The sequence below is a fragment of the Atractosteus spatula genome, chromosome 8 (assembly GCF_055471065.1).
Source record: "Atractosteus spatula isolate fAtrSpa1 chromosome 8, fAtrSpa1.hap1, whole genome shotgun sequence".
Classification (NCBI taxonomy): Eukaryota; Metazoa; Chordata; class Actinopteri; order Semionotiformes; family Lepisosteidae; genus Atractosteus; species Atractosteus spatula.
In genome coordinates, this window is record NC_142713.1 from 31,760,745 (window position 1) to 31,788,496 (window position 27,752).

The 27,752-nt window shown below is 38.3% G+C and overlaps 2 protein-coding genes across 3 annotated transcripts in view; one reads left to right on the top strand and one right to left on the bottom strand.

Moving 5' to 3' along the window:
- Positions 1-18,164, top strand: part of borcs5 (BLOC-1 related complex subunit 5) — a 32,239-nt gene extending 14,075 nt beyond the window's left edge. Inside the window, exons 5-6 of one of the 2 annotated variants that reach the window (XM_088923677.1) lie at positions 9,866-10,136; positions 18,122-18,164. In XM_088923677.1, coding sequence (XP_088779803.1) covers positions 9,866-10,093 — 228 coding nt within the window. In that variant the 3' untranslated portion in view covers positions 10,094-10,136; positions 18,122-18,164. Of the gene's footprint in view, positions 1-9,865; positions 13,264-18,121 lie in introns of those variants that run through there. The other variant, XM_088923676.1, reaches the window with a different exon arrangement.
- Positions 13,041-27,752, bottom strand: part of dusp16 (dual specificity phosphatase 16) — a 35,402-nt gene continuing 20,690 nt past the window's right edge. The window contains exons 4-7 of the mRNA XM_088923674.1: positions 23,053-23,216; positions 21,888-22,047; positions 20,291-20,414; positions 13,041-19,389 (exon numbers count right to left, since the gene is read on the bottom strand). Of these exons, the coding sequence (XP_088779800.1) occupies positions 18,240-19,389; positions 20,291-20,414; positions 21,888-22,047; positions 23,053-23,216 (1,598 nt within the window). The 3' untranslated portion in view covers positions 13,041-18,239. The remainder of the gene's footprint in view (positions 19,390-20,290; positions 20,415-21,887; positions 22,048-23,052; positions 23,217-27,752) is intronic.

Genomic DNA, 27,752 nt, shown 5'->3' on the forward strand with positions numbered 1-27,752 from the left:
TTTTGTTCTTATCTACTGGCATAGCCCTATCTTGAAGATCAAAGTGTCTGATATTCAATTAAACAAAACTGGTTAAGTAATGCAAGACCCAAAATATTTAATGTTCGTTTTTTCTACTGCTGTACTGCATGCAAAATAAAAAAAAGCCCAGGTGCATCCTAGAGCATTATAGTAAGACATGTTACCAGCGGTTTCATAGCATCCAAATATACCACTTGAAAAAGAAAAATAGAACAAGCAATGCAGTGCAGTTGTCCAGATAATTATTTTAGAATAGTTTCATCTTAAATGTAGTTTTTGTTTAAAATACATACTGTACCTTACGTGTAAAAGGAAGTATATCAGAAAATTATTATTTTCCCTGACTGCTGAAGTGCCATTTTAGCACAAAGTGCTGAATTTGCTGGTAGTTTTAAAGAAGTAAAAGTTGGCATAGTTATTTTTCCTCATTAAACACAATGCTACTATGGACAAGATAAGCAAGAGAGTGCAGTTTCTTATTTCTTTTAAAAGGACATTACTCTAATCAAAACAAGACCGTACGTACCATATGGATGCTTTTCAGTGTGAGTAGTTTGTTGATGTTGACACTGCCGTGGTGAAGGCCAGTTGAGATTGGGAGATGGCAATGTACTTTTGTCATCTCCAGCAAGGACCTCGCGCTGCCAGTGGTGCTGAGATTTTTTTTGTATTTTAAAAGTCAGAAGATAGTCCTGATTTTTTCAAGGTGTCACGAACGGTTTATCTTGAAAGTAAACTCAAAATGTGGCCGAGAATACTTGTCGAGAATTTTTCAGTGGAAAAATATGCGAATTAAAAAAATGAATGAAATAGCGAAGGCTTCTCGTAAGCTCCTCCATAACAAAATACTGTCTAATGAGAGTACCTGCAGGTTTTCTCTGCTCCCCAGTCTGCAGATGTTGGCTTTGCTTCAGTAAGGGGCTGGTCTGTGTAGTTTACAGTGTCAAGTGCGGGTTGTGCATGTATTTGGGTGAGACGAATGCCAGTTTATTTTGGGGGTTAGCAGTTGTTATAAGTCTCTTGCATGAAACATATTGTAGGCATCAACTGTTCTGTTGCCACTTAGCTTGTGTTTTGAACTGTATTGCTCCTATTCATTACATCTGTAGGCCTAGGGATATGAAATGTTAAGAATTGAGACTGTGTTTATTCTATAGTATTAATTTCCAGAAAATTGACCAAAGTAATATGCACTTCAAAGTATGGTCTCTGTACATACAGTAATTAAGCATACAGTAAAATCTGAGATGGGGTTCTTTATCCATTAATGTGTTGACGTTGTCCCAGATTCTCTGACAATGGGAATCTTATTTATACTGAGATTTGTTGATGTTAACAGTGCTGGGTTCTTTGTTCTTGCCTATACAGATGCCAAAAATGGTTGGTAAGAAATAAGATATCAAATAATAATTAAGAACAGTAATAGAAATATATGCAATTAAAGTCCATTTGGGAACGGGAGAGAATCCTAAACATCTAGAGCCTAAACATTCCAAGTACAGATATGCCTGCCCACTGACTTTATAATCACTCCATGCAAAGGATCTTGATACTATAAAGCATATAAGATTTGTTCTAGTACATCACAAATATTGTGGGCTTGGGCCATGTAATAGTTAAGTCAAGAAGAGGAACTTGTTGATCTTGCAAGGTTGGAGGCTGATGAAGAGCTTTCAGGACAAATGTGTGCTCACTAGAAGAAGTGTAAAACATGCACGGCAGAACTCTGTATTAAGTGCAGTTTTGAATGGAAGACTTACATCACTTAAAAATCAAAGAACATGAGACTAAAGTATGAAAGAAAATGGAGACCTGGTTATAATTTTTTTTATTACTTTTGGAGTTGAACTAGAATACTTTGTACAAGGATATTCATTTGCATTTTCCAGACTGCCTGCTACTGTTCAGGTATTGTTTAAAGTGGACTGGAAAAAATCTCTAGAGTATTTCTAATTTAGGTAAACACACTTGGAATAGGTTAAGTGATAGTACCTCTATTTTCAGTAGCTCTACAGATAAATGCACAAAGGGTTTGATGTAGCCATCAGATGAAAGCAAGTAGGGTTGTCCAGCCTTCTCCCTAGTGTTTGGTTCTGAGCTCAGGTTGCATGGCAACGATGAATTTGAGAGCCCTGTCATGCTCTTGATAATGCTGGTTCAGCTGTTCACAGCTTCTGTGCATTTGCTTCTGAAAACAAATTGTCCAGCATTAGACCAGCCCCTTTAATTATATGCTTTACCTGCTGGAAACACTGTGAATGCTTCTTGTCCATTTTGCACTGATGCCCTTCATTTGTGCCTCTGTTTAAAAGCATAAGACCCTTTTTATGAAAAAGACAGTAGCGAGGATTGTCTTGTATATGTACTGTATTTGATCATGTTTGATTATTTTATGTCTCTGAATTAACAATTTGCATTAAGTTAATGAGCCAGTTGCATTGTTTATCATATCAGGATTTTCCAGATGGATGGCAAAACATCTCAAAGGTCACAGGGCTAGGCAGTTCATCAAGAAAACCAGAACAATACAGTCATAAGAACAGTTATAAACAAAATGAGGCCATTCAACCTGTCTAGCCCAGTTGGTAGCTAGCAGCTTGTTGATCCAAAGATCTCATCCAGTCATTTCTTGGAAAAAAAAACAAGTTATCAGCTTCAACAACATGGCTGGATAGCAAAAGGTTTCCATTACCTGTCGTGGTCAGAGCACTTCTTCCTGAAAATTGTTGGAAATGTAATTCAGTACCTTACACCATTACATGAAGATTTTCAAAAGTGTAAAGAAAAAATATTTAATCTCTATAAGATGCCACTTTTTGGAAGTGAAGCTTCATTATCCTGAGTTTTAACAGCATTGGAGAGACACTTTACAGAAAGTAATAGATTGCTAGAGGTCATTTGCTTGTTTCCATTTGCTATAATAAGATTATTTTATAATCTGGGTCATGACACAGACGGGGTGTGCAGTTTTAGTTATTATACAGTTTCTTGTGTTGGAAAGAAATATCTCACAACAGAGGAATGCATCCATTTTTTAAAAGAAAAACACAAATTTGAATACGAAGTGCGAAAAATGAGTGAATGCTTCTGTGCAAGAATGATCCTGAAATATTTCATGTAATTAAGGATGAGTTCAGAAATATATTAGTATTTTATTCCCGAGAAATGTTCGGTTATGTCCAAAAAACCCACTGCAAAAAATGGAGATTCTTCTGGCAGTGCAAGTGGATTGTCAATGATACTGAGATTTCAGTTGCACAACATAGTGCAACATAGACAGACTTTAATGGCATTATTAGGCTATTTGCATGACTTAAATTCCTTTAGGAAATATGAAAGATGTTATATTTCCTTCAAGACTTCATAACAGCTTGAAACATTTACAATTTCATGTGTCATTTTTGGCTTCATACTAATATCCAGACACAGCAAGACATTTTATATTAAACGCAACGCGCCTAATGTAAATTCTTTAGTCCTGCCACTGGTAGATAGCAACATTCTAAGAATTAAACTGTATTTATAAATAAAATTAAATCATGAAGTGACATCAAATGCCACCTCTATCATCCCTCAAAATGTGTTTTGAAAATGTCCTTGTTAAGCTGGCAATTTGCATTTATTCTGTGACTAAGCAGCCCAGTGAAATAATCACATAGATGTGTCTGAATGTTAAGCAATCTTCACTTTGCAAAAAATGTTATTTTCTCTTCAATTGTTTAAAAACAGTCCTCAAAAACAGTTTCTAAGACCAAGTAATTTGTAGAAAGAAACACATTTGTGGCTTTAAGCAATAAAGCAAATGGAAAAACCTCAGCCTAGTAGCTTCCTGTCTCAGCTTGTTGCCAAGCCATGTATGTGTTGTGCTTAATTCCATTGTTATTAACTTATTTGTGGAATATGTTTTTTTATCTCTTTTCCAAGAACTGAAGAGCACACTTCATACTGAGACAGTTGTCATAGCAACATCAAACACCGTAGGTTAGACGTTACAGGGTGGCTTTTTCTTTCATTTACAAGGATTTTCGTGATGAAAAGGCATCCTATATAACTGGAGAAAAGGGTTTTTTATTTTTTATTATTTTGAAATGTTAGATATTAAAATAGGGATAATATTGGCCAAACACACCATTCTGTTCTGTGCGGGCTTCTTTATTTCTTGTAGGATTAAGCAAAAACAACATACAGTAGCTGTCACTGCTTATGTTGCCAAAATTCCTGTCTGTTTCTCCTCCTAAAAAATTAAATTATCCTGGAATTTATGAAGGCTCGGTCATTACAATTATTGGCTTCAATTAGGCACCAATTTAAAAATACTCATTAAATAACACGCCTATTAAAAATGAATACACATGACTTGTTAAGTTTGTTAAATGTTGTAATGCTTTTAAAATAAATTTCATGCTGGTTAGGCTAGATGTACTAATAACACTGAAATACATTTGAAATGTAACATATTGGTAAGCAGCTAGTTAATTATAGCAGTCTGTTTGAGTATTTTGATACAACTTTAGAGCGCACACACGCTGCACTATTTTATGCTATTCATGAATGAAGTAACTAGCATGGTACGAAACATCTTGTGAGTTGGCACATACAGTTGCAAGAAAAAGTTTGTGAACCCTTTGGAATTTCCTGGATTTCTGCATTAATTACTCATAAAAATGTGGTCTGATTTTCAACTAAGTCACAATAATAGACACAGAGAATTGTACTCTACTTCTTCTCAGTACTGAACACATCATTTAAACATTCACAGTCCAGGCTGGAAAAAGTATGTGAACCTCCAGGCTAATGACTTTTTGGAGTCAGGTGTTCCAATCGATGAGATGAGATTGGAGGTGTGGGTCGGAGGTGCACTGCCCTATAAAAAAGGCACACAAAGGTTGGTTACTGACAGAGTGTGCTCGTCTCAAGAAAGAGCTGTTCATGTGAACCATGCCCCGATCAAAAAAATATATCAGAGGACCTTAGAAGAAGAATTGTGGAGATGCATGAAGCTGGAAAAGGCTACAAAAGCATTTCTAAAGGCCCGGGTGTTCATCAATCCACAGTAAGACAAATTGTCTACAAATGGAGGAAATTCAGTACTGTTGCTACTCTCCCTAGGAGTGGGTGTCCTGCAAAGATCACGGCAAGAGTGCAGCGTGCAATGCTGAAGGAGGTGAAAAAGAACCCCAGGGTAACAGCAAAGGACCAGCAGAAATCTCTTGAACTTGCCAAAGTCTCTGTTCATGTGCCTATTATAAGAAAAACACTGAACAAGAATGGTGTTAATGGAAGGACACCACGGAGGAAACCACTGCTCTCCAAAAGAAACATTGCTGTACATCTCAAGTTTGCAAAAGACCACCTGGATGTTCCACAACGCTTCTGGGACAATGTTCTGTGGGCAGATGAGACAAAAGTTGAACTCTTTGGCAGAAATGCGCAACGCTATATTTGGAGGAAAAAAAGCACTGCACGCCAACATCAAAACCTCATCCCAACCGTGAAGCATGGTGGAGGGAGCATCATGGTTTGGGGCTGCTTTGCTGCCTCAGGGCCTGGACAGCTTGCTATCATAGAGGGAACAATGAACTCAAAATTGTATCAAGAAATTTTACAGGAGAATGTCAGGGTAACGGTCCATCACCTGAAGCTTAATAGAAGTTGGGTGATGAAACAAGACAATGACCCGAAATACAGGAGTAAATCAACAACAGAATGGCTGAAACAGAAGACAGTTTGTGTCCTGGAATGGCCCAGTCAGAGTCCAGACCTCAACCCAATTGAGATGCTGTGGCATAACCTGAAGAGTAATTAATGCAGAAATCCAGGTAATTCCAAAGGGTTCACAAACATTTTCTTGCAACTGTACAAAAGTACCATGTATGCTTAAAAGATCGCTCAGTTCAGCCACACAGCGGCAATGCCAGGACTCAGAGGTGCTCCTGAGCACCAAGTAAAGGTGATGCTGGATAGGTGGAGTCTGGGCTATTCTAGTGCCCCGATTCCCCATGTAGAGGAGGCCAGTGAGCTGAGCGAGGCTGGAGCTGGTGGGTCATAGCTGGCTGTGTTTCTTCAGTTTGTTACATAACTGCGACTCCAGGGACCTGCCAGGAGCCTGTGAGTGATGTCGGTTAGAGGCACGCTTCTCCTTTACTTAGTGTTCATTCAGCTCTCCTAGTGGGCACAGTGGAGCTGACAGCATGTCACATGACAAATGTCTGTGGCAGGCAGACGTGTTTAAAAGTCTGTGCCCAGGACCTCATTCTCTGAGTGCATTAAATGGGCTGTAGCAGACAACACTGTTTATTAACAAATGGCCATTTCAGACTCAGTAATGGGGGATTCCAGGTTTAACCAGGCAAAAAAAAACACTGCATCTCAGTTAAAGACAGAGAGGCAAGGCTGTCGGAGAGTATTTCTCACAGGAATTCTGCAATGTGAGGTCATCTATGCATTGAGGGATCATCCATTCATTACCCATCTCTAACTTCAGCAGCGGTGTGGAAACTCCCAGGATTGTGGTCAGCCATGTGCAATGAGTGGCGGCTGCTGGTTTATAGATTAAGGAAGACCCAGACGTCCAGTTACAGTCCTCAGGTAGTGACTTAGCATTCTTAGTGGGGTTTTTTAGATGAGTCCTAGTTGTCTGTGTGATTTGACTGGCAGGATGTGTGCATGTAGGGGAGTCCATGTCTGTGTAAGGGAGTGACATCATTGTGGTGGCGGTAGTGTAAGGAAGAGTGTGGGAGGACATGAATGCCATGTGTAGGAACTGGACTGCTGTCAGCAGTAATCTTACTCCACAGTGTTTTGTCCATCTTGAGACCTGCGCTTTACCCGCTGTTAAAGCTACACCTACAGTCTCTTTGTGATTTCTTAAGCTTTCAGCACAATAATGCTGTTCTCCACTGGGCAGGGTCACTCAAGACTTTCTGTTTCTGTTTGGAATGAGTCTTTTGCCCCTGAACCAGTGCATCTTAACCCACACCAGCACCTGTGTACAAACATCAGCCTCTTGTAAGAAAATGTTGTTGAGGGACTTGAATATGAAGTCCGCGATGCTAACCTGAACAGTGCAGCAGGAAAAAAGAGCATTTTTGGCAAATGGCGGTAGTTAGATGATCTGTGATTAGAACGTCTAGCTTGAAATAAACAAAATATCCCCGATATCAGCAGTGATCATCAAAGTCCCTAAGCCGGAGCCTTTTCTTCTTAAGAATTTCCTGCTGTCTATGCACTAGGGAGCTGTCCGGTTAGGATAAAGAACATTGTTTGCACCAGAGATGACTTTTCTACATACCATGAATAAACACTGGGTAACCGTCTGTATGAAGGAATGAGTAAGTAAGCTTGCATTTTAGAACAAATATACAGATTCTTTTGTCATTGAAAAACATCTTGCTTAAAAAGTAAATATATCATGGCATTCTAAAAATATTCATAAACTTGTTTTTTAAAAGCCTAAGGGTGCTTAATTAAAAAAGTTTGCTAAAACAAAGTAATGAGATTTACTTTGGATTATACAGAACTGAGGCTATAAACTCTCCACCTAATCTTGTCTGTAAATTTGGTTAATGCTATGTGGCGAGACATAAATATTAAATTGATATGCATTTGCATATTAATTTTAAATGGTGCCTCAAAACTTTAATTAAACTCAATTAATGTTGAAAGATGGACATGAAAAGTCAAAAACTAAAATATGTTGATTACATAAGCATTCACCCCCTTGGGTCAATACTTTGTGGAAACACCTTTGGCACCAGTTACAATACATACCTGTGAGGCTTTCTGGATATGTCTCCTTCAACTTTCCACACCAGGACAGAGCAATATTCTCTCAAACGTCTTTGTTAACTTGCTCAAGCTCCGTCAAGGCGGCCCGGGAAATGTTAATAGACAGCAGGTTTTAAGTCTTTTCTTACTGACGTCTTCGCAGATGCAATCAGAACTTACAACTGGACCAATCAAGGACACTCACTTTCTTCCTGATACACACCAGTATCTACTTAGTCTTGTGCTTTGGGTCATTGCCCGGCTGGAAAGTGAATTTTTATCCAAGTGTAAGTCACACTGAATCAGATTTTCCTGTAAGATTTGCCAATACTTTGCTCCATCCATTTTCCCCTTGGTCTTGACAAGCTTCCCAGTCCCTGCTGATAAGAAGCAGCCCTGTGATAATGCTGCCACCCCCTGCCAGCGGTGTGGACTGGACTGTGCAGAGTTTGCACCAGACCTCATAGTTTGCATTTAAATAAAAACGTTTCAGTTTTTGTTTGATTGACCACAAAATCTTTAGCCATATTTCCAGTATTACTTAAATGCTTTGTTGCAAACTCTGTGCAGGATTTGAGCTATGTTTGCCTTACCTGTCATACAGGCCAGCTTTGTAGAGTGACTGGTATATTGTGGACTCACTGACTTTTTTCCCCCATTTCAGGTATTAAACCCTGTAGCTCTTTCAAAGTCACTGTTGTTCTCATGGTGGCATCCCTAACCAATTTCGTCCTTGCCTAGTAGCTTAATTTTGAGACATAGCCTCCAAGTGTGCTTTAAGCGGTGACTGGGTTGTACAGTGCAGTAGATTGCATATTCTGTTTCTTAAATTAGTGATTTCACTATGTCCAAAGGGATATTCAGTTAGACATTTGTGTACAGTAACATTTGATTAATCTGTGCCTTCCTACTATTTTGTCACTGATTTATTTTGAAAGCACCTTGGTCTTCGTAGTTGAATCATCTCTTGAAATTAACTACCCGACTAAACATACAGGGAGAGGTGTGTTTATTCTGAGTTCATGCAAGCCACTATTATTGTAGAGGGAATTCAACTAATTGTGGGTCTAGTCAAGGTAATTTTGTGCTCCTGAACTAACTTAGGTTTGACATAGCAAAGGGGGTGAATACTTACACTTATTTTCTTTGTAGTTGTTGCAGACATTTAACTTCTTTCACCCACAGATATTTTCAGATTCAACATTTAAGGTCTGACTAAAATATTTACTTAAAAATGTATTACAGTAGGCTCAGGACTCCTATGGTTTTGAGGAAAAATAGTATTATTCATTTAAAAACATTTGTTTTAAAATAATTGTATTTGAAAGTCTGAATTTTTCCCATTTTGTGGATACAAAATAGAGCTCATTGTCTGTGCTGTTAATTTTGAATGCCTTTTTTGTTCATCTTTATTAAGGGTGCCAATCATTCTTTAGCCTACTGTACATCATTTGTAATTCAAGAAAATGGAACATAAATGAAGGGAGTGAATACTTCTGCAAGGCAATGTGAATAAAAATACACAGGGTTAAGGGAGATGACCAGCCATGTCGTGTTTTTCAAATTCCCTTTTTGAAAACTGCATTACTTTTATGTTGTGTTGAAAGTAATAATGCATTATTTAACATATGGCGATCGTACATGAAGTTAAATGCATTTGCATATGAATTTAACAGTGCTTTACGGCATACAAAAAAAGCATTACTGTAAATACATGTACGCGCACAACAGCATAGGAAAGGAGACGCTTAAGACATGATAATAAATAGCATGCTTGTGACAAGCCAGGTAGCACTCGCAGCTTTTAGAAATTGTTTTCAGGCACAGAGCCGTCTGGTGCCTGCAAGAGACTTTCCTCACGGTCCTTGTTAAATAAAGTACTTTTCATGACCTGACAGCTCCACAGTAAATTCATTACTGCATCTCCATCATACCCTGATTCCACTGACCTGTAAGACTAACATGAGCAGATTTGAAACCAGGATTGGGGAACCCAGAGCAGCCAGACAAGCCCTGATCTTGAGCCTCCTGTACAGCCGGCGCTGCGCCTCTGACACAGTGCCCCTCTCTGCTGTAGATGGACCTGTCGGTGGAGGCCCTGTTCAGCATCATGCAGGAGCGGCAGAAGCGCTACGCCAAGTACGCCGAGCAGATCCAGAAGGTGAACGAGATGTCTGTCATCCTGCGGCGCATCCAGATGGGCATTGACCAGACCGTCCCCCTGATGGAGAAGCTCAACAGCCTGCTGCCCGAGAGCGAGCGGCTCGAGCCTTTCACCATGAAGCCCGACAGGGAAGCCAAGTAGGAAACCACTGTCTCAGCGGTGGTATGGAGCTGGACTCACGAGGGTGCGTGTGGTTAAAAAGCATAGCTGTGCTCAGAGGCTTTCTGGCCCCAGAACTGACATTCTGGGAGTAATTAGCATCAAGTCGTATTAGACTTCAGTTTTACATTTTGTGCTGGGGAATGGTTCTCCCACAAACTAAACAAAAGTCAGCTTTCATGTTCCATGCTTTGCTTCTTTAATGCAATGATAGGTCAGAATTTAGTCTTTGTACTCCCGACTGTTGAAAGCAGTATGGTTAATAGTTACACTTTGGCACAGTATACTTGAATGTGTGGGGTCCTACCTTGTTCATTTCTGTCGCAGTACATTGTTAGTTTCTATACAACAAACAGGTGGACTGTCAACAGTGGTTGTGTGCATAATTAAATGGCTTATGCACAACCACAAACGTAATGTAAAATGCAGAACGTTAAATAAGAGGATGGCACTCCTACGGGCGTCTTACTGGAGAAGACGGGCTTTCCAACACTTCCCATTTTGTTTAATTGATTAATTCTGAAGCCTCCTGTTTTTGATGTCTAAGGAAAAGTCTTTGAAACATTCTTATGTATAATACTGTAATTTGAAATAATGTCTAGCTGCTGTAAATGTGCAGTGTTTCTGATGGTACTCATAAGGTTTTTGGATCACTACCAACGCAAGGTAGGTGTAACCAAGAGAACAACTGGACTAGAATTTGAGTGCCTCCTTGAGATCAGCATTATAAGACCTCCATCTTGATGAAATACTTTGGGATTTATTTTCTCAATAGCTTTGCCTTTTGAACACATATACCATGTATATGTAATCAAATATATAATGCTATATAATCCACGTTCTTGAAGTGTCTAAAGCAAGAGTTCCATGTTCATATGAAGTTCACTTGAGCGAACATCAGCCAGGGCTGTTATAGCTGTGTGAAACAGCCATCGGACAGCTAGGACACCCGAATTCTGCACTACTGAACATTATGTATTTTTTAATGCTCAGAGGGTTACAGTAATGCTTTTCGTAACACCTAGAGATTTCTTGCACGGCACTGAAGATGATGTAAACAGATAAAAAAATATTGTTTTGTCTTTGTAAATACATGGGTTCTTTCTCTCTTTGTGAAGACCAAAGAAAATAATTGATTCTTAAACGATATTAAGAACCTAATTTAGTCATCCTTGCTCCTGGTCAGGGAGGTTTTACAGCCCAGCAGGTTTTCTAAGAAGATGAAAACCCTTGGAAGCAGTGATAATTATGACCCATAAAATTATCGATACATTAAAATCATGAAGAAAGAAATCCAGAGCATCCTGGTGGCTTTGGAGTGAGGCCACAACAGTTGGAAGTATTGTCTACACCTTCTTTTTAAAAAATCTGGTTTTAAAATCTGGTCGCCAATGGGAATATATATATGTAGACATCAAGCATGAGAACAATTTTAAAAGACCTAGCTGTGAATGCACTGAAAATATTTCGCTTTGATCAGTGAATGAAAAAGTAGACTATTTAACAAACAGAAAAGGTGATAGAGTTACAAACCTGTGTAGGCTTTGGACTGGCATTAACTGTTACCTTGCGTTTGGCACAATGCTATTCTCAGTCTCCATTAACAACTGGACACTGCCAAGTAAGTATGGTGTTTTTGTATTTCAAAATCCCTTATCGGCTAAAAGAACCAGGAAAATTGTTGTTGCTATGATGCTTTTGATTGTATGTTGAACTGTAAGGTGTACAGGTTGTGTATTGATATAACATTACTGTCACACTACATTAGAAAAAAGTACCAATGAATTATATATCTTTCAGTATATAATTCTGCAGATTTTTATGAGCATGTATATATGTGTAATATAAACAGGTTTACCATGAAGGACAGTAAATAATTGGTCTAATGCTGACCAATTAATGCACAGGGTTTTCTGCTCAGTTATGTATTTAATAAAGCCTTCTTTCACCAGAAAAAAAACAGTTTGGGAGTTTTGTATAGTAGAGAATAATTTTACTGGATACCCTCCAGTGACCAGCCTTGGGGTGAGACTTTCATTATGATTCAAGCATTACTGAAAACAACTTAGTCCAGATGCTTAGATAATGACTTTCCAAATTTCTTTAGAAAACATTTTTGTTTTTGCTCTTCTGCAGAGGTTTCACTGTCAGAATGCTTATCACGTTCCTTAAATAACTCCCATGTTTTTTTCAAATCCACTGACCTACTGTATACTAACCAACGTGAAGATGGCTTTGGAGCTTATTGGTGAAATAAGCCGGGGGTTTGGAATTTCAATATTAGGAAGTCACAGGGTTCTCTAGTTTCAGTCAAGCCAAGATTTTGACTATTTTATTAACCTGGTCTTTGATTTAGGAGCCTATGGTCTTTAACAACTGATGCCACTGAAAGTCACGGCCACAATAGTGCTACTGTGGATTATGTTATTGTATGGTTAATAAAAGTGCCGAATCACTACACTACATTAAAAATAAAAGATAAAATTTGTTTAAACAAGACATAACATGAATCAGATATCTGAATATATACATTGTTTTGTATATATTTGCATATTTTAAAATTCTATACATTTGTAATGTACAGTTAGTACTGTAGCATAAGGTACATTAAAAGTATTAAGCATTGAAAGGAGTACTGTACTTTTTAATAATGCATGATTCTCAGTTAATTCACTTTTGGAATCTCAATTTCTGTCTCAATACCTGAGTGACCCAACTACTGAAGCAACTCCTGTCCTAATGTAATCCTTGTTCAAGTGTAGTAGTTACTTAGCTAAAGTTAAACATCGGACACTTAACAGACCTTTACTTAGACATACTTGCATAGCATGGAGTCTGTACTGCATTTATAGTAGGGAGAGAAGCGGTATCTACAGTGTGACACAAAATAAGATCAGGAGAATGCTCTAATAATCACATACACAGTATGTAGAGTACCATTTCAGATTTTATTTCAACAGTCAACGTACATCTATGTTTATTAAAAACGAACACACATTTAGAAAATGTAAAAACGGCACCAAACCGAAAGCAAACTAGTTTCAGACATCATACAGACCTCCACATTCCTTCAAATGTACCATCTTCAAGCTATTATTTTGTAGTTTTGTTTGCCATAATGTTACATTATGATTAAATGCTCATTGAAATTGATCAGTTTTTGGCTATTTTTATTTTATATGAAAATATACATATATATGAGACAGAAAAATGGCTTGGAAACAGCTGTTGAAAAGAAAAACCTATGTGAAGAATCTGTTCAGAAAATGTGCTGGTCAAAGTGTTTTTCTGTACTATGTCACAGGTACGGACATTGTGTTTTAAGCAACTCTTATTGCGAGAAAGTGTCTTGCCAGCATTTACTGTTTCATTCCTTAAATAAAACTGATTTTATGTCCAATCCTTATGGCAAAGATCCTGTACCTCTGGTATCTTGATTAATTAAAATCATCGTACATACTACATGGGTGTAGTATATACATTAAATATATACTCTATATTTCACTACTGCAGAGAATTGGATAGACATTTTTGTCAAGGTATACAACCTTCACAAATTACTGCAGATATAAATGTTTGCATTTCATATTATATTAAGATTACTAATGAAGAAAGCAGGCACAGATGGCAACTAAGATTTAGAAGTGGTTTTGAAGACAGGATAATTGTATTAAAATGACCAACTTACAGTCCATGGTCTTAGAGTACCATCCATTCCATTTACTGTTTGTCTTGATCAAAGCTGCCCATATAATTTGTACAAAATGTAGCCTATTCAATCACAGAACCAGAAGCCCGAAGAAGGCTCCACAGCCGAAACATTCTTTTCTTTCTTCTCTTTTCAGGATGGAATAAACCTATTACTTGTTCCTTTGCAGCCTACGCATGCTGATGCAGCTACCCACCTGAACTAATCAAAGAGTAATGCCATGTCACCTGAGCAGAGTTTCTGCAACTAAAAATTCATAAAATGAAAATAATGAAGGAAATCAAGTGCCTAAAACAAAGCTGACAAAAATAAGAAATCTGTATTTTGTGTTTTTGGTGATGCCTAATGCCACAGCTTCATCATTCACATTCCATGGACAGAACAAGAGCTCTCCATCTCTCTCGCCACTTTCAGGACACAAACGGTTGAATTGAATATATTCAACATTCCTGCTTTCAGTGCCATGGAAAAGGGGTATTGCCACAAAAAATCCAAAGAGTCTTCCTCATTTACCTAGTGCCCAGTAGTTTGATGATAAAGAAATTAAGTGCATTAGGCACAAAAAACCTTCATGTTCATTAGTGGATAAACCACCTCATCATGTGCTCAGTTATCATTACCATGTTATGGTCACTTCTCTACTCTGCCCTTATATTTTTTCCTCCTTTTTTAAAATTCAAATAGGGGAGTAATTATTCATTTAATTAGATGGTACTTTATCCAATGCTTTTTTAACCCTAAGCCTAATATATTTATACATCTTATTGGAGCTGTGCCCCACCTGGATTAAGATCATGGACTCTTCTACAGTACATACAAGGCCAGATGCCAAACCTCTACTGCCCCTGTGACTAATCACCAGATTTCCCAAAATGACTCAATATTACTTCCAAAACCACATTAATAAGACGTTAAAAACAATAACGTGTCAATAATCCTGCAGTGAAGTAATCTTGTCCAGGCTATTGCCTTCAGATTTCCAAAATTTACTACAGACAGTCCAAAACCTTGCAGCCCCACCTGCTCAGTACTATGAGTACACATTAAAACTTCTGAGGAAAAACATAGATTGTTCATGGGACTGAGAAAAAAAAAAGATCTTATGTTGTATAACACTTTGAGCTTTACTCATCTTTGGATTTTGTTTACATTCCTAAGGTTTACACAGAAACTTAGCCATACTAGAAACCCAAATGGGAGATGTGAACAGACAGCAGAGACCTGTAGTTAACAGTGGAATATATCATAGTGCTTATTTCACACTACACTGCCACTACTTGATTACATATCTGCTGTAACACTGTTTTGGCGTGTGTGATGCTCAGCTAAATTGAATAGTAAAGTACACTTCTGCAGAGGTATAATGACTAGACTGACTCCCCACGTGCCATAGCACAGAATTTCTTTTCTTGCACAACTATACTTCTTCACCAATAGCTTATCGGTTCTTGTGTCAATATGCTATTGGCAAAGAAGAGAATCCTTCTGAAGTTGAATACAGTAATTGACATGAACAGACTTATTAAATGAAAATTAAATTTGAGTAGAAATGTGGTTTTCTATTGTGCCGTAAATGCCAAGACAGTTTAGGACACAGAAGCGTGGTCTACCAATTTTCCATCAAAACCACTTTCCATGGGAGGCTTCTTAATTACCAAACACAGTGTGCCAGACATCCATGGCCCTGGAACAGAATTTGCAAATCTGGAGTAGGAGAAAGGAATTTTCAGCTTTCCAGCAGCATTCTGTTACACTCAAGACAGCAAAGAAATGAACAGGAAATTGACTTTTCGGCCCACCTCAAAACAGTAAACAACTTATAATATGGGGGTCTTTGTTCTACTGGCTTCCAGATTAGGCCCCAAAACTGAGGTTTTATGAGATATACTGGTGTTAAAAGCATTTTACAATAAATGTAAAAAGCAGTGATATTTATGGTTGACATTATTTTTTATAGGTAGTAATCAACATAACCCCACCCTAGAAAGACTCTTTTGAACTAGCATGTAACATCAATGGCAAAAAGCAAGTCTGACAGCACTGAGACTGAGAAAACTTGAGATTTTTAATCTGGTATCAATGTTCAAACATGTTACTTTGGTACACAAGCCATATTATGGTGTGAATATCAACTCCAATTTTTTTTTAGATTAAGCCCAGTACCTCTCTCAGAAGGAAATTCAGAATAATTCCAAACATCCTTTCCCTTTACAATTCAAACCTGAACCTATGCAAGTGTTTTCCCTGCGTGTCTGACCTTCTAATGCCTGCCACATCCTCAAGCTGGAGTGGATGTTATCTGTGAAAACCACTTGTCAGGACAGAACAAGCTGAACCAGGCGCTTTATGTTCCACACATTATACATGTTCTCATAATGGATTTATAAATCCCCATCGCGATTTCTTCTTTCCTGCTTTACTGAAGAATTAATGCCATCTGAGATCAACTTTCAGTGTACTGAGAACGACTGGTTTTCAAAAGGCTGATCAACTTGAATTGACATATATGATAGCTAGATTGTTTGTCAATCTCTCATCTACAATGTTTCAGACAAACCAAAAGAGTAAACAAGAAACCTTAAAGACCTGTTTTGTATGAGGCTTATTCTATTTAGAATTTTATTCTATTTAGAAAAATAATAAGTTTTTTTTCTGAAGCATAAAAAGAAAAGGCAAAACATTTCAGCTCTCAAAATGCAATAATGAAGCCAGCTTGTTGCAATGCATCATTGCAACTGTGCCCATCACTGGCATTGGATACATTTACTTGAAAGACAACTTTTCTTGACAATGAATCAGTTAACATGCTCTTATATTCAAGGTATCAGATTTAGCAGATTTCAGAATTTAAAACATCCACTCTTGTTAACACACCATCATAAAATGAAATATTATTAATTTACCATCAGGGTCACAGTCTCTGTGTACTTCTGTAGTCAGTTCCTTGTGTGCCTCCTGAGCTATTTATCAGAAGCACAGACACATTTTGCTACACTGTAGCCAATAAGCACATTGTTTTGGCTGTTCTTTACTGAGTTTCTCTACTGGTATTCCCCTACAGCTTAAAATGCTTCAAACACTCAGTTGCATAAGTGCAATGTCCTTCCATGTGAACTGAGACTGAAATCGAACACACGGTGTACAGAGCCTTTAAAAAAACTTGGCTGTTAAAAAATACATTTTGAACAAATAATTAATAGGTTTTTCAAATTATAATAGTGCAATAATATTACAAGGCATAGACAAGTGGGAGGGTTAACCTGAACAAATGTATTGATCACTGAATAAGAAAGGGTTATCCTTTCTCTAGTAGAGGTTTTGTGTGTGCACGTTGTTTCACTCATTTAAGTGCTGGAAAACAAATGGTCAGCTGCACTGCATTTTTGTGAACACCAAACTCTTCCTCTTACAAATCACTTGCAAAAAGACCTTCTGTCCTAATCTTTGTACCTTCAAGATCCTTCAAGATTGTTTCCTGATTTGTGCAGAAGCACTCAAACCCCAGCAGTCTTCTGCACCGTATGTCCATATGTCCTCTCATGTTAACAAGTTCCCATAATTTGCAGTCAGATTTCATTTAGCCATGATTTCTTCTTGTTGCTCACAGTAAGACCTGAGATTTGAGTTGTCAACAAGATACAAACACCAGAAAGATCTTTTTTTTCCAAATTCTGAATCTTGTGAGGTACTGTATTTTGCTTCTAAGCAACCATGGTGAAGCAAATCCAAAAAACAAAGACAAACTGCACATGCATAAATGCCAAAAGACATGAAGTCTTACTGTGGAGAGTCACGTTTTAATTTGTGCTTCAGATTAGGCTCTGTGAATTGGTATGAGTCTGTGATGCACCATGGCCATTCAAGATTGTGTAAAATCACTAAAGAGATTAAAAGGAAAGTGAGGAAAAATTACTATACATACATAAAAAAAACAAAAGAAAAATATTTACGGCTCAGTCTTTGTAAAAATGTGGAAATGATTGAAAAAATAACCAGTCAAATTTCTAAGCAGATCGTTTGTGTTGTGATGTATTCAGAAGGAGGTGATGTTCTATTCATATTTATGTGTGCAAATATGTATATAAACATATATACACACACATTAAAAAGTATATGTACTCATTTCAATTAGTCTTGCTATGACTTAAATGAAAAATCATTTTTGAGTAGTCAGCTGAAAGCAGTCAAAGAGTAGAATATTGTTTTTGTTTCACAGCTATAACAATTTGATCTGATATTATATTTAATAATTGAATGAGACAAAATTTGGGTCAAATCATGAATGGCAGATTTTTTTTCAGTTCAACAGTACAAGAAAAACAAAGAGGGTGACCTTCACTCCCCCCTTCCTCCACTGTACCGCCCCAGCAGTGCAGAACACAAACCCGGCTCTTCAGACTGGCTTCCGACGCCTGACTCTCAGGACACCTCGATGATCTCCATGCTGCCCGAGAAACTGGACTGACTGCCCACTTTTCCCAGCTCCTCCCGGGAGCGGCTCTCAGACATGCTCTCCTCAAACTCCATCTGGCAGCTCCGTCGCTTGAACTGCTTTTCAAAGGTGCTCTCCTCGTGCCAGCTGCGCCGCGAGTCTCCCCTGTCGCCGTTCTTCTGCCGCCGCCGCACGCAGCCCGCCTGCTCGAACCCCGACAGCTGTCCACAGCTGTAGGCCGAGTATCCGGGCCCCCCTCCCCCAGCAAAAATGGCTGAGGTGGAATAGAAGCGCGAGGACTCGGGGGAAAAGTACCAGCTGTTGGCCAAGGAGGTGGCAGTGACGGGAGCCAGGATGTCTGAATGCCAGCCCTTGAGACCGACCCCGCTGCCAGGCTGAGCCAGATGCTGCTGACTACTGGACAAGCCGAACAGAAAATTGGTAGTTTTGCAGTTGTCCTCCATGCTGCCGCTCCGGTGAAGCGGATGGAGGTGTGACCTGGGTGAGGGCTTGGAAAGACTGGGCTGCCTGCCGCTGCTGCTGCTGCTGCTGCTTTGGTCCACAGAACCTGCCTGTTCCTTGTCAGGACTCCTTTCAGGTGTCGTTTGTTCTGAGACCTCCTCCACAGGGGAGAACTGGCAAGGTTTACTGGCCTCCTTGAAGGCGGACGGTTTGTAGTACTCTAGATTCTCCTCCGTGGAGGCAAAGCTGCGCAAGGGACCGTTACTGCCTGCCCCGTATGACTTAATATCCAGGGAAAAGGAGCGTTTCAGCTTGCTGCTGTCCTCCACGGTCTCTGTGCGAAGGTGGAGGCCATTCAGCCCTTGGGCCAAAAGGCGCTCCTCCGTGCTACTAAAACCCAAGGACTCGGCAAACGAGCAGGTCAGCGTGAGTGGTTCTTTCAGGCTCTGGTCTGTGCTCTCTGTGGAGAAGGCACAGCTCAGGGGGGTTCCTGAGCTCCCACAGCTGCTTCCAGATTCTTGTCCTGAGTCACTGGCCTTGTCCAAGTGCACGAACTTCAGTTTGGTAATGGTCCCCACTGGCCCCAAGGGATTCTTAATTTTTTTCTCAAAATCCAAAAGCTGCCCCAGAAAGTTGAAGTTAGGGGAAATAGTAGGTCTTTTCTCCTTCACAAACCTACAGAAAGAATGTAGTCTCAATCAATAGTGGAGACAGCTCTGCCTGCTCTTACAGTCCACAGAGCATATGCATAAAGGGTTCTACAATTCATGACTATAAATTCCCACAAACACCTTCATCAGATGTACACATCAAAAACACATAAATCTACAAGATTTAAAAAAGTATGTTTTAAGAAAGTGTGAATGAATAAGAACTACAAGAAAAATAATTAGTACTGTGGTCTTAAGTAAAAACATAAAATGTTAATTTCTGATACTTGAATTAACAGATGTAAAGGCCTTATCATTCAACATCTTTCTGCATTCAACAGCCTACACATTCGTTCTTTGTCTCAAACTGTAAAGTATACAGACTGTGATGAGCAGTAAAACCTTCATTTGATCAGCAATGTGATGCACGCTTTGTTTCGTTATCCTACTGTAAAATTCATTTGTTGACAACCATGTGTTCTAGAAAGGTAACATGCTTTGACTGAAATATCCTTGTGCAATTCAGAATCCATCTGTCCCTTACTCACAGGTCTCTCTTTCAAATATAAACAAAGCTCACATTTCAAGTTCAGCTGAATTTAAACTGTATAGTTTCAGTACACAAAAGTGGTGTTATTCTAAAATTTTAAATCTTACATGCACTGAAATACCCAGAAATAAAAGGAGGTACTTTTACCTCATATTCATCTCTTATCTCAAATCCAAATTGCTTTACTATACAATACAGCAAAAATAGCAATTTTGATGTCATAGTCCCAATACTTTTGGAGGGCACTATATCATAGGTGGGGGCTCACTAGTTTTTAATTACTGTGGATATGGAATCTATTTGACTATAAACGTTCACAAGCTCTAATGCCCTGAAACACTTTAGTAGTACATACTAGTCTGTGGTATGACTATACCTGTATGCTTCATCCAGGGACATGTCCATTCTTTTCATGATGTAAGCTATAGCAATTGTGGCAGACCTTGAAATTCCAGCCAAGCAGTGGACCAAAACACGTGCATTTGAAGCTTTAGCTTTCTCTGAAAGACAAAATAATAGCTGCCAATGAACTGTTTTCACAATAACCAAAGACATTCAGGAAGAATGCAATGTTTTGTTTCAAGATAAATGTTCTCCCCAAGACAATCATATAAAGATTTCCCCAGGCAATTTTTCATAGTGCTGTAAGTAACACCCACCCCCTTCCTTCACAGAATACGAGGCAGTCAGCTGTGAAGCACAGCCAAGGCTTATTGTGGTTTACGGTAAAGTGACGTGCCGAAACACTCTAGAAAAGTCCAAGTCTAAGCCTGTGGTGGGCAGTAGATGTAACATATAATGTCTGAAAAACATACTGTATATACAGTAGGAGCTTTCAAATTCATAATCATGATGGAATGCAACTATAAGTTAATTTGACCTTTGTGTACATTAAGTATTTTCTGGTACACATAAAAAAGTCTCTCTCAGTATTTGACTATATGTAGACTGAACACTAAAGAAACCTGGCAATATATGCATACTGTATATGTTTTTAGAATAATAAAGTGTATGCATTTTGATTATGGTTTTACTTTTTTTGCATCACACTTGAAAGACTGTTGCATAGGTACTACGGTATATTCCCTCATTGGTGAGAGATGTTGATTGGTAATGAGATGATTTAGCCTGCTAAATATTAAGGACAAACACCACAGAAACAAAAGAGAAAATATAGGGGATAAAAAACACAGAACAACATTTTCACGTCACCAGTATGTTTAAGTCTAGAGAAAGTCACCACAGGTAAGCCAGCAGAAGAGCCATGTCCTGCTTAGCGATGAATCAGTTTTGTGTAGACTACTCTCATGGACATAAATAATTGTATACAGTCAGGAAGAACAATTACTAATTGTTGTGTACGACAGACTAATCGATGGGGAGGTCCATGAGTGATGGCCTTGACTGGAGTGACTAGTTGCTGGATACCACATGTAGTGATTGACAGCAGCCTGTCTGCAAGGTGCTACATTTATCAAATCCTGGGGCCACATTTGCTGCCCTTCCTACAGACACATCCTAACCTGACAACATTACAGCTGGTACACTGTAATATTAACTTGGCCTACTTTAATATTTATTTTTAGCATTTTAATATACTCTTATGTCTAGAGAAGTGCACATTGGTCTATAAACCTTCCATGTTGTGTACCTACTAGGCATTAATATACAGTACATATATGTTATATACGCATAATTCAGCTTATATATATGGCAAGAGAAAGAAACAAAAATAAAAATGTTCCCATAGTGTGTATTCATAGTTTCAAATGAATCACTATCTTTCAGTTTATTAAAAGAGGGTTTATGTGGGTTTAAACCAATTTTTTTCTAAACATTAAGCAAACCTGAAGCACCTTCTGCAACTGTCATGTCTCCATGCAAAAGTACTTTTCAGCCATTGAGAATAAACCAGAAGGCATGAGACAGCAGAAAAACCGAGGATACACACTTCTCTTGTCCTCATTATTCACCTATAAACTCCACAGACTTATCCAGCCAGGGCAGGATCTTCTCACAGAAGCTGTCGTTGACTGGCACTCGGAGAAAATGGGACTCGGGGATGAAATCCGGCTTTGGGCAGGTGTTACTGGCGTTTAGAACATATGCAATATCATTCTGCTGCATCAGATCCTGAAAGCAGGCAAGGAAAGACACTCCTGTGTCATAGTATTCCCAACATTACAGGAAGTTAAAAGGATTTCCCACAAATAAAATATTTGAAATGTTTATATCAAAACACAACTATTTGTATTCTCCGAATGTTTACTAAAAAATATTTGTTAATGTCTAAAATAACACTTTCTGCATTGATAGATAAATCACACTATATTTAAAAAAAGATGTATATTTTGAAATGTACTTGTAATATAGTGCCAATGTCAACTTAATGTAAAATGTTCATTTATTCCGAAGCATATTACTAAAATCAAATTACAAAAAATCAGTACTCCAGACTAGCTCAATCTTCATTCAGCAGTTCAGAAGATTTACATTATCTGTTCTTTTCGAGCAAATATATCCCACCCACGGTGCATGGATGTAATATTTGTTTCAAACCCGTAGTAAGATAAATGCATTGTTCAATCGCAAAAAGAACAAAAGCGAGCGTAAATTTCTGAACAAAGTCCTTGAACATTGTGCTGTGCTATTCCTCACTTCACTTACTGTACATTATTACGAACAGGAATGTAAAAGAGAAAATCTAACCCTCATCTGGATGTTGGTTTGGGAACCAACAATTTGGTGACACAGCAGAATCTAGCCACTGTGAAGTTAGTCAGAAAAGGACTACATCAAAACTAACACTTTTAGACATGATGATATCTCTTCTGTGTTTTTTTATCTCAGCTGAGTACTCAGTTACTTAACTAAAGAGTTAAACTAATCTGACTGGTTGTGGTCGTTTTCAGCTCTTTGCTAGCTGTAAACTTCAAATAACCTGAAACATTTTAGAAATTAGAAAACCCTGAAAAAATCTGCCATTAATGTTTTGTCAATTGAGGTTTTAGGCTATAAATGAGCAGCTGAGAAAAAAAAAACAGCTGTTTTCAGGGGACAGAAGGCAAGGCCTCAATCAGAGCGGTCAGCGAGTGAGCCGGTCAGTAGTGGCAACGCTCCTCTCTCAGTTAAACCCACCTTGTTGAGCACGTCTCTCTGGCAGCCGAGGTACAGATGGGGCAGGATGCGAGTGGGGCCGACATTGGCCACAGGAAGGCAGGGCTGGGAGATGCAGGAGGGCACCAGCACAGATTTCCCCTCGCACAAGCCGGGGAAATAATGGGAGAATTCTGCAAAACCACCTGGAGAGGAAACAACCGCTCGTAAACCACTCCCTTCTGGACAGTTGCGAAAAATAAAGCGTGCCTCTTCGTCTACTTCACCTCACAATTTAGTCATCTGACAATCTGATCTACTCATTTCCACGGCTGAAAAGTCACGAACAAAACAAGGGACAGAGCAGTATAAGCGTGTGGAAAGAAATGCATATTTTGTCACATCTCATTTCATGCCACAAGTGAGACAACTGAAAGAGGGAAAGCTAAAGCTTAGCTAAACACATCAGAGATCATTTCCTCTTTCAAACACAATATTTTATTTAATCAAACTCCATACTGAATAAAACACTCATACTTTGTCAAATGGCAGACTATATAAAAGTGTAATGAACTGTCAAAAAGGGAAATTTACTGTGCAGGTTTAAAGGTAGTTTAGAGATAAAAACTTAACTCCTACCTAAAACTCAGCTGTTCTAGGACTTGTTCAGAACTCTCTAGAAAGACAGCTAACACCTTAAAACAGTATCACAAATTCACAATCCAACAAAAGGACGGATTGCTTTATTTTCCTTTTTATTCGTATTTTTACAAAATATAAAATTAGATGAGACTTCTGGGTGTTCAAGACTCCATTCGGGTTTCTCCACCAGAACAAACAAAGGCCTTTCAGATGTTCGGTATATAAATATTCCAATTAACGGGAAAATATAAAAATACAATACAATACATAAAGTGAAGGAAAGCATCTTTGAATTGCAACTGTACCTCTAAATAAAGCCCTTTTTAAACATGAAATTCATGGCAGAAATGTTTACTAGCTGTTATTTTTTAAATAGTAACTGAATGACAAGCCCCACGCCAGCACACCGTCAGCTGTGCTGGTGTACAATAAGCAGCATGCCCAAGAGACCCTGAAGCAGGGAATGACTTTGTCATTAAAATAAGCACTGGGCTTCCTTTCAGCACACAGCGGATCCAATGAATTAATTTCACAACATTAATTAAATTGTTCGCAGCTATCTGGGGAGCCAGCAGCTGTGCCTCCTAAATAAGTGCTTACTTCAGTGCCAGATGAGGTTTCACCTGGTTGCCTGACAACAGGCATCACACTGCACTTGCTGCAAACTTGGAGAGACAGCAAGCTTCATCATTAAAATACATTCAGGTAGGGGTGAACTACATCCATTGACCAAATGAGCTAGATGGACCAAATGGCCGCTTCTTTCTGCAAACTTCCATCTGTACTTATTGCAGCACAAATTAGGTGGGGCAGGAGAGCACCACAATCCCTCCAGACCCGGTAGATGAACTGATGTTTGACCGAGACTGCAAGTTGAAGAGAAACATAAAAAAAGGCAGCAGCAAAAGGAGGAATTCTACTTTGTCTGGAATATTACAGAGTGGATTATCGATTAACTGATGATCTCAGTGGATTAACTTTCCACAGCGGTGGAAAGGGGTCGTGGGATTTTCAAAAATGCCGGATACTAGGATCACAGTTTATATCATAGCTTAATTTTGCACGTTCTTTCATAATGTTGTTTTAAAGTATTGTGTACATGTTTTGAAATTGTATAAATATTTTGGAAATAAAGTGGAGTATTTAAAAACACAAATAGACTATTAACCAATGCTTAAAGTACAGCATTGCAGAAACACACTGCAGTAAGCAATACACATGTACTTCCCCTTGTTTAATGCAACATATGTTACATCTATTATTACAGAACGTGAACGTGCATTACTCATATTGTTTGTAAATACAGTAAGATACACTGTTGCTGGATTGCCCCGCGACCACCATAAAATGTTGGAAGCCAGGGTATCGATCTACTGTAAAGCAATGGCATTAGAAGTATATTGATATGGATGTGGGAATTTTATTCCCGAAAAATAATGAAGATTTAAATAGTATTTTCAATAGAAAATCATCTAAAAAGAAAATCTAAGAAAAACAGGAATACAGCGAGAAATCAGTACATTGCAGGTGTGTAATGAAGATGGTCGGTATCACAGATATTAATATCGAAATTATATATTTTTAATATACAAAGCCTGCAATGGATTTTTAAGTTAAATAAAAACGATTCATGCATCCGATATCGAAAAGCTGCTGATTCCTGGTGAGGACTGCTCTATCCCGAAGCACAGTGCACAAGACAGGAGAACACCCTGGATGGGGTTCCAGTCTGTCCCAGGGGACACACGCACACACAGGGACACCAACCCACCTAGCCAACATGTCCTCAGAACACTAAAAGTGGAGGTGGAGCATCTGGCGAAAACTCACACAAACATGAGAACAGGCAAACTCGACACAGAAGTTCCCTGGGCCAGAACAAGACCCAGGACCCAAAAGCTGTGTCACATTGTATGTCTAGGTCAACTGAACATGCTTAAGTCCAGCAAAAGGGAGAGCAGAAATGAATGAGCCACTGTAACTATGAAGACACATTTCTACAACTCTGACTTCTATAGACAAATAAATATTCTCACTCTGAGTATTAGTCCATTCACTAGAACTATAGACATCTACTGAGGGCACAACAAAATTAAATACATAATATATCCACTTAATTAGTCATAACATTGTTGACGTTAGAAAGAGATAATTTATTCTACTGTATATAAGGCATTAACAGTGGTTAATGCCTTATATATATATAATGCCATATATACAGTAGTATGTTTCAGTGCTATGCCTCAGCTGGGACAGAGTGTAGACAACTGACTTCGCTTTTTTGAGAAGGCAAGCATGAAACTATTCACTTGTTGAAACTGCTGACATGGAGAAACCTGACAATGTCCATTTACCTAATCATGAACAATGTACAACTGAACAATTTCCTTTGTACTTGGACGCTTAGAATTCTATGTAATACAGTAGCACTTTTAGCTACTTTTTAGCCAAGACTCTGATTAAGGCCAAATTGAAAACTTCAGCCCACTATCAAAACACAAATTATAAACCAAATACACCGTGTAAGCAAGAGACCACATCCTATTACCCAACAAGAATCTGGATTCTGCCATCATTCAAAAGATTTATAATTTGGTCTGGGGCTTAAGTTTAAGGTTCTGCATTTCTGTTTTCAGTTTCCATTTCTCACTGTACAATGTGAAATGAAGCACAGATCCAGATTTTTTATTTAATTTTAAGCAGTACAAGTCAGTCTGAACATCATGTGATGTGGTGTTACACATCGCCAAATATTTGTACAACAGTATAACCGGATATAACCTCCCTTTGTGTTAAAAGGACAATAAACCTTTGAACTGCTAGTACAGTGTTATTGACATTATAAATTGACTGATCATGAAGTTCTGCTGAGACATCACAATGACATACTGTAATAAAGACAGACATGATGATGTGGAACTGAAACTCCCAGGTGAGTGTGAGGGCTGTGGAAAGTCAACCCTATCCCAGAAGCCCTAGGCGCAGGTGTGTGAGAGCTCATGACTGCTCTCTCCCTGGACAGGAGGTCAGTTTATAGCAAGGCCATGGAGAAAGGGCCAATCTAGAGAAGCCACTCAGACTTAAAATGCATGTCTCTGGGGCATGGGAGGCACCTGCAACAGCTACTGAAACAAACACAGGGGGAACATGCAAACTCCTCACAAACAGATCACACTCCAGGCAGAGGAGACAAAAATAAAATACTTCACGACATGATATTCATATTTTTGATGTTCCCCGTGTTGCACTTGCTTGTGTTGCAAGTTTATATTTATAAATGAATCTGAATTATATTTACAGGTAGATCCACATCGCTACTTCAGATTATATTTGAAATAATTGTCTCATAGTAGTGCATAAACATTGTAAAATAAATAATTCTCAAGATAATAAAGGTCAAACTCATATTCCTAAACTAAAAATAAAAAATAAAACAATATACATTAAATATTGATAAATAATTTCTCAAAAATTGATGGTCAAAGTTTTGATACAATTTTAACCAAAATAACATCATACTTCCATAAATATTTACGATTCAAGCAAATAGTTTTATTATAAATGCTTTTCTTTTTTATTTGACTACATTACAAACAAGGTTTTACAGTAGATTAGGCTATTTATTTAATTTCTTTTAAACTGTGTTTCAGAACATTTGCATTTCATTAGGGACTATTTATGCCTCTTCAAATTTATAAAAATAAAAATAAGCTTAACACATTCACATTCATTTATATTAAGTACTACTTACTGCATAAGTGGACTGTTTTAAAAACAGCACTGGGTTGAAATAAAAACTAGTATTAATAATGCAAAGTGTAAACTAACAAATTCAAGCTTACTTCACAATATTCCTGCATCTGGAAAGGAGAGCTTTCTAGAAAATTGGGTGCTTGAAGACGTGTATTAATGGATGACATGACAGAATTGCCTTTTGCACCTGGCAGTCAAAAAAAAATCCAAAAGTAGATAATGTTAAAGATCCACTGAAACATCTAGAAAAGAGATGTGCTGGCTTTCTTGCCTCTTGCCATTTCTGCAATTTGAAATGCTGAACTTTATTATATTCTCAAAAAGGAAAATAACTCTATTCCTCCTGT